We start from the raw sequence: 17,961 nt of genomic DNA on the forward strand, positions 1-17,961 counted from the left end.
CCTTCAACTCTTGCTTCCAGACATGTCATTGGCCCACTGCTCTCTCCTTGGCTGCATTGAACCAGCAGCTGACACACCCCCTTTTGTTCCCATTGTACTCACTGCAAGAGCTGACAACACTGCTGCGTGAAACACTCTAGTACGCTATGGCCTCTATCTTGACTTTTACTGTCACCTGCAGAAATTTATACCATGTCGAGTATTTGTCAAATCGTCAGTTCAATTCCAACTACAAAGGAGTTCAGGCAAACTGAAGTTTAAACATGGTGGATGTTCATAAAAAGCAAACGCAAATGGTATACATTCTCATGGTTGGTGGCATGACGAAATTTGCTGCCCACGCACCACTCTCCTCCCCATAATTGTTCTAGTTCCCACCCAAGCTGACGTCTCTGTTTTCTTTCAAATTCTTCAAAATAATTCTGCATGCGAACTCAATTGCCAAAGTTTCATCTGTAAACGTAAGATAGCACCTATATTAATCTGTTACACAAAGTAAAGGCATTGAACTAAGCAGCAATCATTTAGTCTGTGAATGTAAGTTGATCCTGTATTTTACAAATGATGAATCTGGGAAAAAATCATCTTATAAAACAGTATTTTCAGAAAGGAATATTACCAGCTGCTTGTAGAAATATACTAATTTTGCTGCCATCTGTCCATCTTTTTGTAGGAGGAAATTTTGTATTTTTCATTTAGAAATGTAAAGCAAACTGATTGAAATAAGAAGTTCTCAGGCTGGCACAGTGGTTGTGCTGATAGAAATGAATATTAGTTATTATTTGTAAATTGAAACAATGTAATTTAGAAGCCCAGCTGATCTGACGAATGGTTCTGCTTATAAATTCTTGGTGATACATGTTTTTTTGGAATTTGGTCATGGATCATCACAAATTTTTCCATCTGAAATTTTGCCTCCAGTAGCATCTAATACCAATATGTCTTAAACCAGTCTTTAGAATCTGTTCACTCAATACAGCACATCACAACACAGTGTTAATACTTTGAAACACACAGATCACAAAGAAGAGTAAATTAGAAATACTGTAAAAAGCCAGTACACGAAAACAAAATCTTTGTTGCATAGCAGCAAATCTGCAAAGCATTAGCTTACTTCACTACTCTTAAAAGCAGGATGTCAAAGTCAACTTACCCCAGGATATGCTTCCTCAGGTCTGACACATATATCAAGATAAACTTGCTCCAGTGTCCCAATCAATTCCAATGTGTTTGTTGACAAATTGATCACGGGCCGCATCATGCGAGCAGGACCCGTAAAAAGAAAAAGCCCTGGGTACTGGCCTTTTGCGAACTTTCCAGGTATGAATCCTATTTCTAATGTTCTAGGAACCTGCAAATAAAAGAAACAAAGTAATGAAGATACCACACTAACCACATCAAGAAGAAATTAAATGCTTAGTGATAAACAAGAGGATTACAGAATAGTGAATATTGGGTTTCAAAATCATTGCCCTACAAAATCCTTTACTAGGTTTTGATCAAATCATTTGAATGTTTAATACACCACTGAAAAAAATTAGATGATGTCAATTTTGATCTAATGACAGATTATGCCACCTAAGTGGTGTCAGGTATACTGATAATGATTTCATCATCATCTGCCAGCAGAGACTGCGCTGGCATAGTTATCAGAGCGCCATCTGTGTCCAACCTTTAAGCAGGAATTCCAATGGACACAAGGTCAGTCAAACGTCAGTAGACATGTGGAGCAAGCAGGCACTTTGTCATGGTGACTTACTTGTGTTTCAAACAGCCAATGTAGCAGATCTGAGAGGGGTCAAACGGCAGTGGTGGGTTGGTCATTTTGGAGACGGAAGTGCCATACCAGTTGTCTTCAATGCTGGCAACAAAGCTCAACTGAGCATTCCCACACTTTTAGACGAAATTCTGGATGCCCGTGCAGCACTTATGCCTGCCCAGACTATTGTATGGTAAAAGCAGCAGTGACAGATCATACAGCTTTCACAGCACAAATAAGAGGAAATGAGACCTCAGAAGTGTCAACATGAATTGTTGCACACTGGTTGTTAGCAATGGGTCTACAGGCCTGCACACTTCTAGCCCATCTTCTGCACACACCACAGCACTGGTATGCATGACCTGTGTTGCCATCAAAGGATCACCTGGACGACAGCATGGTGCTCTGTGGTTTTCATTGACAAAAACAGATTGTGCCTGCATGCAAGTGACAGTCGTTCAGGCGTATGATGTAGACATGGTGAGTGCTGTACAGAACAGTACATTCATCTAAGACACACTAGTCCACCCCAGGCCATATTATCTGGGATGTGAGATGCTAAAATTTTTTTCTCACCTATGCTGTTTGCAGACAGAGTGCTCACCAGTGCTCAATATGGGCAGAATGTTGTTTGGCCAGTTGTTCTGCTGTTCATACAACAGGAAGGTGATCTGCTATTCCAAGAGGATAATGCTCGCCCCCCCCCCCCCCCCCCCACTGCCCGTGAAACACAACATGCACTAGATGTGCAGCAGCTTTCCTGGCCAGCACGATCAACAGACTTGTCTCCAATCGAGGTTCTTTGTGTAACGATGAGACGACAAGTGACTCACATAACTCATCCAATCACTATTCTTGCAAACCTATGCAAACCCAAGGCAGTATGTAACCTTTACGATCAATTGCTTGCCAGATTTAGTGCCTGCATTGACACCCATGGAGGCTACACTACACACTAATATGGATGATACAGCATGGGCCATCGCTGGTACCTCAAAATCACTTGAGCTATTGCTCGGTAAATGTAACTGTTCCATGTACTCCATACATATTGCTCCTACAATATATTTTACAAGAATTGGAAAACTCTTATGGGTATTTGATTCTTTTTTCTGGCACTGCATTACTGACTTCTGTTAATTTAGATGCTCTTCCATCTCTAATTTGTATTTACAGAAAACTTATGAGCAGCTGAATAAATAGGTACCAAAATGTGTAACCAGAAGTTTCAAATAGTAACTGCAATTTCTTTCTTATGACTGATAGTTTTCCTCAGACTAGTTATGTTCTTTCTTCGCTAATCAATGTGTATTTTCTCTAACATTCTATTTCATTCAGTCAAATAGTGTTATATATACAGGGTGTTACAAAAAGGTACGGCCAAACTTTCAGGAAACATTCCTCACACACAAATAAAGAAAAGATGTTATGTGGACATGTGTCCGGAAATGCTTAATTTCCATGTTAGAGCTCATTTTAGTTTCGTCAGTATGTACTGTACTTCCTCGATTCACCGCCAGTTGGCCCAATTGAAGGAAGGTAATGTTGACTTCGGTGCTTGTGTTGACATGCGACTCATTGCTCTACAGTACTAGCATCAAGCACATCAGTACGTAGCATCAACAGGTTAGTGTTCATCACGAACGTGGTTTTGCAGTCAGTGCAATGTTTACAAATGCGGAGGTGGCAGATGCCCATTTGATGTATGGATTAGCACGGGGCAATAGCCGTGGCGCGGTACGTTTGTATCGAGACAGATTTCCAGAACGAAGGTGCCCTGACAGGAAGACGTTCAAAGCAATTGATCAGCGTCTTAGGGAGCATGAAACATTACAGCCTATGACTCGCGACTTGGGAAGACCTAAAATGACGAGGACACCTGCAATGGACGAGGCAATTCTTTGTGCAGTTGACGATAACCCTAATGTCAGCATCAGAGAAGTTGCTGCTGTACAAGGTAACGTTGACCACCTCACTGTATGGAGAGTGCTACGGGAGAACCAGTTGTTTCCATACCATGTACAGCGTGCAGGCACTATCAGCAGCTGATTGGCCTCCATGGGTACACTTCTGTGAATGGTTCATCCAACAATGTGTCAATCCTCATTTCAGTGCAAATGTTCTCTTTACGGATGAGGCTTCATTCCAACGTGACCAGATTGTAAATTTTCACAATCAACATGTGTGGGCTGACGAGAATCCGCACGCAATTGTGCAATCACGTCATCAACACAGATTTTCTGTGAACGTTTGGGCAGGCATTGTTGGTGATGTCTTGACTGGGCCCCATGTTCTTCCACCTACGCTCAATGGAGCACGTTATCATGATTTCACACGGGATACTCTACCTGTGTTGCTAGAACATGTGCCTTTACAAGTACGACACAACATGTGGTTCATGCACGATGGAGCTCCTGCACATTTCAGTCAAAGTGTTCGTACGCTTCTCAACAACAGATTCGGTGACCGATGGATTGGTAGAGGCGGACCAATTCCATGGCCTCCACGCTCTCCTGACCTCAACCCTCTTGGCTTTCATTTATGGGGGCATTTGAAAGCTCTTGTCTACGCAACCCCGGTACCAAATGTAGAGACTCTTCATGCTCGTATTGTGGACGGCTGTGATACAATACACCATTCTCCAGGGCTGCATCAGCGCATCAGGGATTCCATGCGACGGAGGGTGGATGCATGTATCCTCGCTAACGGAGGACATTTTGAACATTTCCTGTAACAAAGTGTTTGAAGTCACATTGGTAAGTTCTGTTGCTGTGTGTTTCCATTCCATGATTAATGTGATTTGAAGAGAAGTAATAAAATGAGCTCTAACATGGAAAGTAAGCGTTTCCGGACACATGTCCACATAACATATTTTGTTTCTTTGTGTGTGAGGAACATTTCCTGAAAGTTTGGCCGTACCGTTTTGTAACACCCTGTATATACTCTGTGTACCTGAGAATCACTAGCACTTAAAAATTAATTCATCTCTTTGAAGAAAGGAAGGAATGAAGATAAGGGTTTGGTGTTCAGTGATAAGAAGATTATTAGAGACATATCAAAAACTCAGATTGGGGAAGGACACAGAAAAAAAACCAGTTGTCTCTCTTTAAAAGAAACTATACTTTTATTTGTGTGAAATGATTTAAGGACACCACAGAAAACCTAAAACTGGATGGCTGAGCAGGAATCTGAACTGATGTCCTGCAGAAAGTGTGTTCAGTATCTTAACCACATGGTAAATCATCATTATAGTCAAAGCATGTGAAAAAAATGCTTAGCTGAAAATAAATTCCATCATATCATAATGAAATTACAAGCCTTCCAGTGTGCTTAGAGCTGCATACAATTCTTCATCAAATTGTTAACTTGGTGTGCAGAGGAGTCCTAAAGAGAACAAGTGAAGATGCAGCAAAGTGGACATGAGACTTTTCATAATTAGGGCCTACTGTACAAGAATCAGTTATCAAACCACAGTGACCATTTAAAAAGCTGTAGAACATGCTGAATTGAAGTGATCCACAAATCCCCTGTCAGATATTATTCACACACACACACACACACACACACACACACACACACACACACACACACACACATGCTGTATAATCTTGAAACACATTCTGAATGTAATCAGGTACCTCCAACAGAATGAGCTCCTCCATAGCAACCATAATGGATTCATAAACATAAGTCATACAAAACGTAACTCTTAAGTTTTCTCATATGACATCCTGAAAGACATGCATCAAAGAAATCTGGTGGCTGCAGTATTTCTTGACTTTCAAAAAGCACTTGACTATGCACCACACCAAAACTTATAAACGAAACTCTGATAATACCGGACAACAAACGAAGTTTGTGACTGGGTTGAGGATTTCTTGGTAAACAGGAAGCAGCATGTTATCTCAAATGGAGAGTCGCTGATGTAGCAGTGACTTTGTGTGTGCCCCAGGGAGGAGCATTTGGATCCTCCTATTCATCTTGTACACCAAGGACCCAGTAGTCAATATTAACAGCAATTTCAGACTTTCTGCTGATGATATGATGATAGAGTTAACTACAATTAATAACCACCTGAAAAAAGATTGAACATAACCACCTGAAAAAAGATTGAACAAGTATTTAACCATTTCTTGATAAGATTTCAAACAAAGTGGTGCAAAGCCTGGCAACTTACTTTGAAGGTTCAGATATGTAAAATTGTACACCTCGGCAAATGCAGAAATGTAGTGGCCTATGACTACAACAGGAGGTGTGTCCAAAAAGTAATGCAAATTTTTTAATCATTAGAAAAGTTTAACATTCTTCAAAGTAATTTACTTGGGCATCTACACACTTCCAGTGGCTCTGTCATGAACAATGCGTGTCCTGGAAGGCTTCAACAGGGACCTCATCAAGGAGCCTTGTCACAGTGCCTAGGACAGCTTCAACCGACCTGAAATGGATTTCTTTCAATCCAGTTTTGAACCTTGGGAAGAGAAAGAAGTCAGTTGGAGACACACCCGGACTGTAGGGGGGGGCTGCAGCACTGTTGTCAAGTTGCGCTCCGCCAGGTACTCTCAGACGCACAGACGTGTGGTTTGGAGTGTTGTCATGGTAGAGCTCCCAGATATTGGTCGTCTCCTTTCTCACTCAGGTTACTCTTTTTTGCTGTTTTTCCAGTACATTAATATAGTAGGTAGCACTCATGATTTGGCCTCAAGGAACAAACTCTCTGTGAACCAGACCTTTACTGTCGAAAATGACTTCTGACTTGCTCATTCTTACTTTTTTTGGTTTTGGGGATCCTGAGGTGTTTGCAGTTTTAATGTTTTGTTTGTGGGCCATATTCTAAACACAATGTTTTGTCCCCAATAATGACACTGTTCAAGAAGTAAAGTTCAAATCTCATGTGTTTGAGAAGTTCAGCCACAACAGTCAAGCAGTGATTCTTCTGAAGTTCATCAAAAGCTTGGGAACCAGCTTCGCACACAACTTCCTCATTTGCAATTTATTGGCCAATTGTTTTGGGAATGTTTTGAAAGTTTCTGCAATCATGCAGACACTCAATCGATGGTGAGAATTTAACAGATCATGCATACATGCAAAATTGGCCTTCACTGTGCCATGTGGCCACTTGTGTGCGAGATGTGCATGTAGGTATTTGCGTGCACACACATGTGTGTGTTTTCACCATCAGATGAAGGACTTTGTCTGATAGCTGAACAATCGTTGATCTTGATCGTTGATCTCCTGGCTAATTGTACATCAACTATCACTGGTATTAGACACACCAACACGCCAGACTATTGAAAAGGCCCTTCTCAGAGACCACAAATGAGACCCCCTTGGACCTATCGTCAAGATCTGCCAGATAACATAACAGGAATCAGTTACCAAGTATTATGTAAGTCTTTATGTGATGATGACATCAATCCAGTTGCAGTTCAGGAAACTCATGCTGAAGATGAAAATCAATTTAAAAGGAGTGGCAAAATGCCAGGTTACAATCTAGTTAGCGCAACATATCATCATGCCTATGGCATGGCAACATACGTTCGATCTGCAATTGAAAATGCCCACCTGTACTCAGAAATAGTACACGACATACATGAAGTCGACGTAAAGATAGGAAAATGTCGGTGAGTAATATGCACAAAGCACCAAGCACTACCTGGCCTCAAGAAGTCCTGTCCTACCTACCACACCTAGCCACATATGTGTAGATTTTAATAGCCACCAACCCCAGTGGAAATGCAGAACATTTGATGGAAATGATGAGGCTCTTATTGACTGGACATACAACAACAACCTGATCTTAGTTTTTGACCAAAGCCCCAAGCAACAGTCCAGCCAGTAGCTTGGAGAAAGGAATACAACCCACATCTCTGCTTTTCAATGATTCGCAAAAACCAAACACACTAAGTTCTACAAGATGTGTATTATAGGGCTTATTCGGGGACAAGGAAAAAAAATTCCCGGATTTCTCCCAGATATCCCGTTTAAAATATATGCTTTTTCCCGGGCGAAAATACACTTTTTCTGTGGTAAGTGACAGTAGGCTTTCCGTAGATTTTCCCTCGGAACTGTAAAACTTATCAATCCTTTGAATGGTTAACATTTTATACAATCGCGTAGAACTTTCCGGAGAAAAAAAAAGACGGGGCAGAGAAGTTTTGGAGAGACTTTTAATAAAAAAGGAGAGAAGTTTTGGAAAGACCTTTGATTTGCAGCAACATATACGCTGAATATTTTCGTATTACAAAAGTATAAATTCGAATTGCACCAAACACAGCGCATTAGTTTCCGGAGGGTTGAAAACGAGGTTGTGATGTCCTTTTGTAAGTGAGTCATATCTCAAGCCACGAGATCTCGCCAGCCGATGACAGCAGCTATTCGGAGCATAGGACACGTGTTATAGTCAGCCAATAGCAAGATCACAGGTTACATGTGAACACACAAAAGGAAAAGTTAACGGTTTACATTAATGTACACAGTACCGTATATCTACAAGAAAAGCTAAGCTTTCACATATAATATTGGTCTCTAAGATTAACACTCTACAACAGAAGCTAAGCTTTCACATCTAATATTGATCTTTTTTGCGTGTGTTATACTTTAAGATACATCACACAAATGTGCCAGTAAATTTAAAATTATGACATAAATGTCTCAGCTCGAAATTCTTGTAAGTGGCTGGTCCTCAAAAAGTTCAGTTTCGAACGCTCTGTGATTTATAAATCCATCCCACTTTCTCGCACTTAACATAATTCATCTTGCGTAAAAAGAAATTTACTTTGAAAGTAACGCTTTTCTAACCACCATTCGCAATACTATCTGGAGACTGTTAGAAATAGGTTCGATTTACCAGTTGCCCGAGAGCGCCAGAAAACAGGCATTATTGCGTGTGCACAACTACAGTGGTGTAGGAAGCCCGCATGTTCGTGTGTATAAAGCACTAAGAGGGCTTACATTACACAATAAAAGAAACAGGGCATCATCAGAGGATACTCCAAAGAGCATCGGAATTTCGTAAACCATACTAAAATGCATAATTCGGCTTGAAGCGCAAATGGGCTTTTTCCAGATTCACAATGAAGTAGGTTCCATCTGATATTAAGCTTTTCAGTGTGGTTTTTGGGATGTAAATTTTCTTGGAGTACCAGTACTCCACAATCTCATTTTTGGTTCTTTATTATGGCATAATGCCATACATGGCAGACAATGATAACGTGCTCTTGAAATTCAGCGAACAGTAGGAACTGGCCAAGACTGTAGAATGAAACACTTCGTTTCAAATAAAATGATTGCCTCAGCAGAAAGATTAATAAAGCCAAATTTATTTAGCAAACTTGCAAAAATAACTTCATTGTTCTGCAAGGCGATTAATGCTTGCTGCTACTAACTTGGAAATAAAATAAAATCGGAAACTGAAATTAATAATATATTTTTGTCCTCTGTAATTATGTGAATGCATTTAAATTCACTTGATAGCTCCCGACCACAGAATACGTTTTGTTTTCATTTCACGTGGGAGCTGTACACGAAGAGAAGCAGCGAAATCACTTAACGTAAACACGGGTCACGTGGAGACTAGCCCCCTCCCCACTACAACTCAGACAACTCTGTGCAACTGCAAATCTGACAGCTAGAGTGCGTGAGAAAAATTTTTCTCGTTTGTATCTGGCTGCTTGCTGCTACTACCGATACAGGTAACAGCCAAACTTCAAGTAGCGGGAGAAGGTACTGCTTATACACGAGTCAAACGCGCATGCGCAACAGACTGCTGGCAACTGGTCAAACGAACCTAATGTGAACAGTTGTGACGTCATGCTCATAGCAAGCAGTTTATTGTTATGAAGAATTACAGTCTGCACCCTACAGCCTTTGACATATATTTGCTATTTCCAGACGCTTGTGCGTGCACGGTGTTTTGTTGTAAATTGCACATTTCCTTTGCCACTAAAGTTTTATTTTTTTCCCTCTTATTTATATTTTATTGCTGCAGTATCATTCTCCGGTAGCAGGATATAATAACATTCTTTGCTAGAGAATCAATTCTGCAATCAAAACTACAAAAATTTAACTGAAATCTAAAACAATGAAAAATTCCCAGTATTCCGAAAAATTCCCGGGTTTTTCCCGGATTCCTCCTGGGTAAAAAAATTCCCGGGTTTTTCCCGGATTTCCTGGTTGACCCGGGTTGTATACACCCTGTATTAACAGAAGTCCACCACAGCCAACACAGTCCAGTCTTGATTTAAATTAGAACTACCATACCACTAATAACCATACAATGCCCAAGGTGGAATTTCAGAACATAAAAGCGGAATATCTATGTGGAGAAACTGGAAAATGTTTGGGATGGATCCCCCCAACATCCAGTAACTACAACAGATACATAGATGCCGTTAAAAGTGCAGCAATAGCCACTGTCCCAAGGGGTTTCCACAAAAATATGTAACAGGCTGGGACAAAATGTGTGAAAGCAAGTGTCACAGATTCCTTGAGAGGGAGACCCTGAGATTGCACATGACCTGCTGCACAGCCCAGACGATGCTCGGTGAGAGAAATCAGTTGAAACCATAGTCATTACATTTCAAAACATCTAGTAAAAATGCCTGGTCTCTCCTCTGAAAACTAGGCAGAGCCAATAAATTACATCATATTTCTGCAAATAGGATTGCAGCTCACATACAAGCTACATCTACAGCTCCATGGAACAAAAACCATACAAGAACAATATGCTGTGAACTTATGGCCCTTACAGGGTGTATACGTGGACAAGGAAAAAAAAATTCCCGGATTTTTCCCGGATATCCCGGTTAAAAATACACTTTCTCCCAGGTGAAAATACACTTTTTCCGTGTTAAGTGACAGTATACTCTTCCTCAACACAGTAAAACTCATCAATCCTTTGAATGTTTATGGTTTTATATACCGGAGTAAAATTTCCCGGCACCTCAGAAAACGAAACTCAGGGGGAGAAAACACTTTTTGAAAGACCTTTGATGTGCAGAAACACGTACTCTGCATATTTTCGTATTACGAAGGTATAAATTTGAATTCCACCAAACACCGTATGTTACTTTCCGAAATATTGAAATGAGATAGCGATGGCTTTTGTAAGACAGTCATAGCTCATGTCACGTGATCTCGCCAGCCGATGGCAGCATAGGACACGTGATGTAGTAAGCCGATAGCAAGATCACTCTTCAGTAGCGTGAACACGCAAATAATAAAAGTTAATGGTTTAAATTAATATACGAGGGCAGTTCAATAAGTAATGCAACACATTTTTTTTCTGAAACAGGGGTTGTTTTATTCAGCATTGAAATACACCAGGTTATTCCCCAATCTTTTAGCTACACAACACTATTTTTCAACGTAATCTCCATTCAATGCTACGGCCTTATGCCACCTTGAAATGAGGGCCTGTATGCCTGCACGGTACCATTCCACTGGTCGATGTCGGAGCCAACGTCGTACTGCATCAATAACTTCTTCATCATCCGCGTAGTGCGTCCCACGGATTGCGTCCTTCATTGGGCCAAACATATGGAAATCCGACGGTGCGAGATCGGGGCTGTAGGGTGCATGAGGAAGAACAGTCCACTGAAGTTTTGTGAGCTCCTCTCGGGTGCGAAGACTTGTGTGAGGTCTTGCATTGTCATGAAGAAGGAGAAGTTCGTTCTGATTTTTGTGCCTACGAACACGCTGAAGTCGTTTCTTCAATTTCTGAAGAGTAGCACAATACACTTCAGAGTTGATCGTTTGACCATGGGGAAGGACATCGAACAGAATAACCCCTTCAGCGTCCCAGAAGAATGTAACCATGACTTGACCGGCTGAGGGTATGGCTTTAAACTTTTTCTTGGTAGGGGAGTGGGTGTGGCGCCACTCCATTGATTGCCGTTTTGTTTCAGGTTCGAAGTGATGAACCCATGTTTCATCGCCTGTAACAATCTTTGACAAGAAATTGTCACCCTCAGCCACATGACGAGCAAGCAATTCTGCACAGATGGTTCTCCTTTGCTCTTTATGGTGTTCGGTTAGACAACGAGGGACCCAGCGGGAACAAACCTTTGAATATCCCAACTGGTGAACAATTGTGACAGCACTACCAACAGAGATGTCAAGTTGAGCACTGAGTTGTTTGATGGTGATCCGTCGATCATCTCGAACGAGTGTGTTCGCACGCTCCGCCATTGCAGGAGTCACAGCTGTGCACGGCCGGCCCGCACGCGGGAGATCAGACAGTCTTGCTTGACCTTGCGGCGATGATGACACATGCTTTGCCCAACGACTCACCGTGCTTTTGTCCACTGCCAGATCACCGTAGACATTCTGCAAGCGCCTATGAATATCTGAGATGCCCTGGTTTTCCGCCAAAAGAAACTCGATCACTGCCCGTTGTTTGCAACGCACATCCATTACAGACGCCATTTTAACAGCTCCGTACAGCGCTGCCACCTGTCGGAAGTCAATGAAACTATACGAGATGAAGCGGGAATGTTTGAAAATATTCCACAAGAAATTTCCGGTTTTTTCAACCAAAATTGGCCGAGAAAAAAAATGTGTTGCATTACTTATTGAAATGCCCTCGTACATAGCAGACACATATAATATTGGTCTCTAAGATTAATAAGCTGGAAGAGAAGCTAAATTTCCACATATAATGTTGATCTTTTTTGCGCGTGTTACACTTTAAGATACATCACACAAATGTGCCACTAAAATTTTTAATAACGACGTAAATATACAATCTTCTGGGCTCGAAATTCTTCTAAATGGTCACCCTCAAAGAGTTGATTTTTCAATGAGAGTCAAACTCTTTGTGATTTAAGAAATTCATCATACATTCTCACACATAGTTCATCTTGCATAAAAGGAAATCTGCTTTGAATGTAACACCTTTCGAACCACCATTCACAATATTTTCCAGCGACCTGTTAGAAATAGGTTCATTTCAGCAGTTGCAAGAGAGCGCCAGGTAACAGGCGTCACCATGCTTACGCAGCTACGATGACTCAGGAAGTCCATATGTTCGTACGTGTAAAACATTAAAAGATCTTACATATGTTTTAAAAGAAACAAGACATTAGACGATACTTCAAGATCGTCGGAATTTCGTGAACCATACTAAAATGCATAATTCGGCTTAAAATGCACATTCGTATGTAAGTTTTCTTGTACTGTATTATCTCATGTTTGGTTCTTTATTATGGCATAATGCCATATGTGCACTTGAAATGTAGCGAAAGTTGAAACAAGCAAATAGTGTGAAATTAAACACTTCGTTTCAAATAAATTGACTGCCTCAGCAGACAAGATTAATTTTAAGCCAAATCTCTCTACTTCATTGTTCTGTAAGGCGATTAATGCTTGACTGCCAGAAATGTGGAAATAAAATCTGAAACTAATAACATATTTTAGCCTTCCGTAATTATGTGAATGTATTTTAATTCACTTGATAGCTCCTGGCTACAAAAATCCCTTTTATTATCATTTAACGTGAGAGCAATAAACGAAGAGGAAGCAACAAAATCACTGAACGTAAACACAGATCATGTGGAGACTCCCCACCTCAACTCAGACTGCTCTGTACATCAGCCCCAGGTTTACTATATTTCTGAACCGGGGCAATATTAAGTAGTGGCGCCCAGCCACACTTCTGTAACCAGATGCAGGAGAAGGTATTACTCATACGCGACTCAACTGCGCATGCTCAAGAGCCCGCCCACAACAGCTCAAACGAATCTAATTTTAACAGTTGTCACGTCACACTCATCGGACGCAATTTGTTGTTATAAAGCATTGCATAGTCTTCCTAAAGCCTTTAACAAACTTTCCTGTTGGCAGATGCTTGTATGAGCACTGTTTTATTGTTGTATACGGCGCATTTCCTTTGCAACTTAAGATTTATTTTCGTTTTTCTTTTCTCTCGTTTCTGTTTTGTTGCTGCAGTATTATTCTGCAGTAGCGGGATACAGTAATATCCTTTGTTAGAGTATTGGTTCTTACCAGTCAAAATCACAATAATTTAACTGAAAACTAAAACAATGAAAAATTCCTGGAATTCTAAACAATTCCCGGGTTTTTCCCAGTTTCCTCCTGGATGAAAAAATTTCCAGGTTTTTCCCGGATCTCCCGGTTGTCCCGGGTCATATACACCCTGCCTTAAGAGTGCCCTTCAGATGAACAGTACATCTTTTGATCGTTATTCTTCCAATTTTACAGTTAACAAAATTAGAGATGCGCTGAAGAACGTCACGGCAGGAAAGGCCCTGGATTGAATGGAATACATCCAGAATTTCTTCTTCAGTGTGGGAAGTATGCCGAAAAATGGCTTGCAGAGTTTCATACAAATTTAATGACAATGGAGAACATACCACAGAAAATGAAGAACTGAAACGATTATCACAATGCGTAAGTCCGGAAAACCAAGTGACCAGCCAAAGAGCTATAGAGCAAACGCACTGCTCAGTGCTCGAGAGACTCCTTTACAACAGACTGAGTCCAAAAATACTGGAATCAATCCCAGTATAACAGAAGCTGCACTGACCAAGTGCTTCACCTGACAACTTGTACAGATGCAGCCTACCAGAAAAAGCAAAAAACATCAACTCCACTCACAGATCTGAGAGCAGCCTATGACACTGTCTGGAGACATGGGCTGTTGTACAAACTAATTCAAATAATTCTATGTAATAATACAATTATACTGGTCAATAACATGCTTGCTGGGAGAGCTTTTAAAGTGTTTACCGGAGAAAGAAAGAGCTCCACCAAGCTACTGAACAACAGGCTACCACAGAGCTCAGTTGTTGCCCTTATGTTCTTCAATCTTCACATTTCCGACATCCCAAACAGACTACAGTGGCACAATAAAATCTACCCCTACTATATGACTGCCAGTCCTAAGCCATGTAACACCAGATGAGATATGGTGAAAAAAATGCTCTCCTCAGAGAATACAACAACGTAATTAATAAACCTCAGATGCCCATACACAATGACACAGCTAACCTGAAGCACAGAAAACTTCGGGAAGACCACCACTACTCACTGCTAAAGAGATGACAACTTCCAACTTTGGCATTCAGAATCTCTGGAAACAACACTGGTTAGAACACTGTCTACCAAAATGCCAAAGCTTCAAGCTAAATTAGAAACTGCCTGGCTTCAATCAGTCACACATAGTGTGGACAGCTTTAAATCACGTACGCACAGACCACAGAAGTGTTGATGCCCTCTACAAATGGGAGAATGCCCTGTTCAAGCTTACAAGGGAACCTTCATTGACTTTCTATCTGTAACAGAGGAGGCTATGTCTGGATATCAATTTGTAATTAAATTGTATATAAAGTATATAAGAATAGCGATGTATGCCATACAATAAATAAAATAAATGAATCCAATAATATCCAACTGCCTACATTTGAATACAGCTGTCTGTCTGCCACTCCAAGCCTCCGCTAAGTGGTGAGCAGCAATCTATCCCGATTTGTAATGTTGTCACACAAAAGGTGCAAGAAAGGAAGATTAGAGTTCAGCATCCAGCTAACAGCTGGGGTGGGGCACAAGATTGGATTAAAGAAGGATGAGGAAGGAAATCAGTCGTGCCTTTTTCAGTCAAAAAAAATTATGTGCACTTAAAAAAAAAAAAAAACTTACTACCATTGTTATTTGTATCATGTCATGTCTACATTAATGTCAAAGTCAGAGTCCGTGCTTAACTGCACCTACACACATCAGTTTACCTGTTCATTAAATGCTATTTCTTTCGTTAAAAAAATTGCAGCTTGTACAGTATACTTTGGCGGCAGCTTCTGCTCCATAGTACAGTCCATTATGCTCTGTGGCTGAGTTGACCTACAGTTCATAAAAAGGTTTGAAACAATACTAGGAGTACTGAAGTTTCCCTTCCTGGATCTGCAGAATGAAAACGTAAAACAACTCAGAGAGAAACCAATGTCATTTTACTCCTACTCTAATCCCAAGGACACATTGTGGAGCATTTACAATAACTACTTGTATACATGATGAAAAATTAAGATTACTGGATTTACATTTTCAGTCTCTGCCCATGAACGAAATGGGAAGAACTCATGATGATAGCATAATAAGTTCACTTTAATGGCCTTTACACAGTGATTTCAAGAATAGAGCTAGACTTAGATTTGACCATACTATGATGTAGTATTGTGGTTTCCTTGCTCTCTGTGCCCTCATGTCCTCTTTTTTCCCTTTATGCTGCAAAAACTACATACACTATGCAACTAAGTACAAACCTTCACACCATGGGCCTTCATCAGACGTAGCTGTTGTACAAGACTAGGAGCTGCATCTTTTGGAACATAGCCCAAGACACGTCCATCCAAAACAACAACAAAACACTGGGACTTGTTATACGAGCAAAGAGTTATCGATCCCAGGGGCAGCATACCCAACGATACTAAAATGGATGGAATTTGGGCCACTAACTGTGGATCTGCTGCCTGTGTCACTACACAATCTTTGGTCAGATGGTTCAGCAATCCACAAGGAGTGCCATCAGGTGTATGAGCAGGACAAATGAAACCTGTTAATAAGTACAGAGCACATTAGTTCATAAAAACAAAACAAAATATGAGAAATTAAACAATCATTATACTCAAGAGTAAGTTATTATGTCTTAATAATGAACACAGATTCTTATCAAGTTATTGTAATATGTTGTGTGGTTATATAAAACAGCTAGAAATGTTCTAGGAACATTCTTGTAGCCCACAGAAAAACAGGATTGATGTGGTATTAAACAACAACATGCGCATCCTCAGTGGCACAATAAAATCTACCCCTACTGTATGACTGCAAGCCCTGAGCCATATACCACCAGATGAAACAAGACAAAGAAATGCCCTCCTCAGAAAACGCAACAAGGTACGCTATGTGCTGGATTGTTTGTTTTTCAACACCGCAGTCACAATTTGGAGTTCGTATCTTTTCCCATTTGTAGAGGGCGTCAACACTTCTTCCGTGGCCAGTGTGTATGCGATTTAAAGTTGTCCACACTTTGTGTGACTGACTGAAACCAAAAAGCAGACTTGTTGAGTAGTTGATAGGCACACACAAAAGAAAGAAAACTTAACAAACTTACTAGCTTTTGTAGTTATCCTTTGAGCTAGAATAAAACACACACACACACACACACACACACACACACTCCTGACCCTACAGGGTGCCAGCTGGATTAGCGATGCCAATGCTTTTGTTACTCAGCAGGCGGACTGGTTGTGGTGTGAGTGGGGTGGGTGGGGTAGGGTGGGGAGACGGAGGAGGCAGGAGAGTGATTTGGGCTGGATGGCTAGTGGCTCAGAGGGAGGTGAATGGTTTGCCAGCAAGGAATGTGTGAGGCACGGGTGGCAGGTGGGGAGTGGCACACACTGAAGGCAACTTGGGGAGATAAAATGGGAGGGAGTGATGGGCAGAGGAAGGGGAAACAGTTGGATGGATGATGGGGATGGGGTTGGGGGTGGGGGGAGGGGGGGCAGTGGGTTAGCTGAGACCAAGGCCAGGATTATTACAGGAGGGAAAGATGTGTCATTGGGATAACTCCATCTGTGTAGTTCAGAGAAGATGGTGGTGGAGGGAAGGATTCAGATGGGCCAGGTTGTGAAGCAGCCATTGAGCTTGAGCATGCTATGTTCAGCTGCATTTTGTGCCACCAGGTTGTCAACACTGTTCTTGGCAACAGTCTGGTGATGACTGCCCAACCTACACATCCTAGTCTATTCCTATTCCACTCCCGCTCCCAATCCCTTGCCACACAGATCATATTACTGTGGCAGATCAAGACAACCGACCTGCCCAATCCATCCACACAGCACCTCCTACTCCAGTCCTCTCACAGACTTATCCTATCCCATCACAAGCCGGGCCACCCATAAAGTAGCCATGTCATATACAAACTCTGCTGCAAACACTGCACGGCTTTTCATGTTGGTGTGACTACCAATCAGCTGTTAACTAGGATGAATGGCCAGCACCAAGCTGTTGCCAAGAACAAAGTTGCTCATCCAGTGGCACAACATGCAGTTGAGCACAACATGCTCAATTTCAATGGTTACTTCACAACTCGTGCATTCAGGTCCTTTCCTCCACCACCAGCTTCTCTGAACTATACCTACATTGCTTTTAATTCATTTAGAATGTTATAATATTTGAAAGAACACAAGTTA

The 17,961-nt window shown here is 41.3% G+C and overlaps 1 protein-coding gene across 1 annotated transcript in view; it reads right to left on the minus strand.

The window, feature by feature from the left end:
• Positions 1 to 17,961, minus strand: part of LOC126237080 (DNA-directed RNA polymerase I subunit RPA2) — a 213,062-nt gene that overhangs the window by 114,802 nt on the left and 80,299 nt on the right. The window contains exons 10-11 of the mRNA XM_049946878.1: positions 16,033 to 16,322; positions 1,154 to 1,351 (exon numbers count right to left, since the gene is read on the minus strand). Of these exons, the coding sequence (XP_049802835.1) occupies positions 1,154 to 1,351; positions 16,033 to 16,322 (488 nt within the window). The remainder of the gene's footprint in view (positions 1 to 1,153; positions 1,352 to 16,032; positions 16,323 to 17,961) is intronic.

The sequence above is a fragment of the Schistocerca nitens genome, chromosome 2 (genome assembly GCF_023898315.1).
Source record: "Schistocerca nitens isolate TAMUIC-IGC-003100 chromosome 2, iqSchNite1.1, whole genome shotgun sequence".
In the NCBI taxonomy this organism is placed as follows: Eukaryota; Metazoa; Arthropoda; class Insecta; order Orthoptera; family Acrididae; genus Schistocerca; species Schistocerca nitens.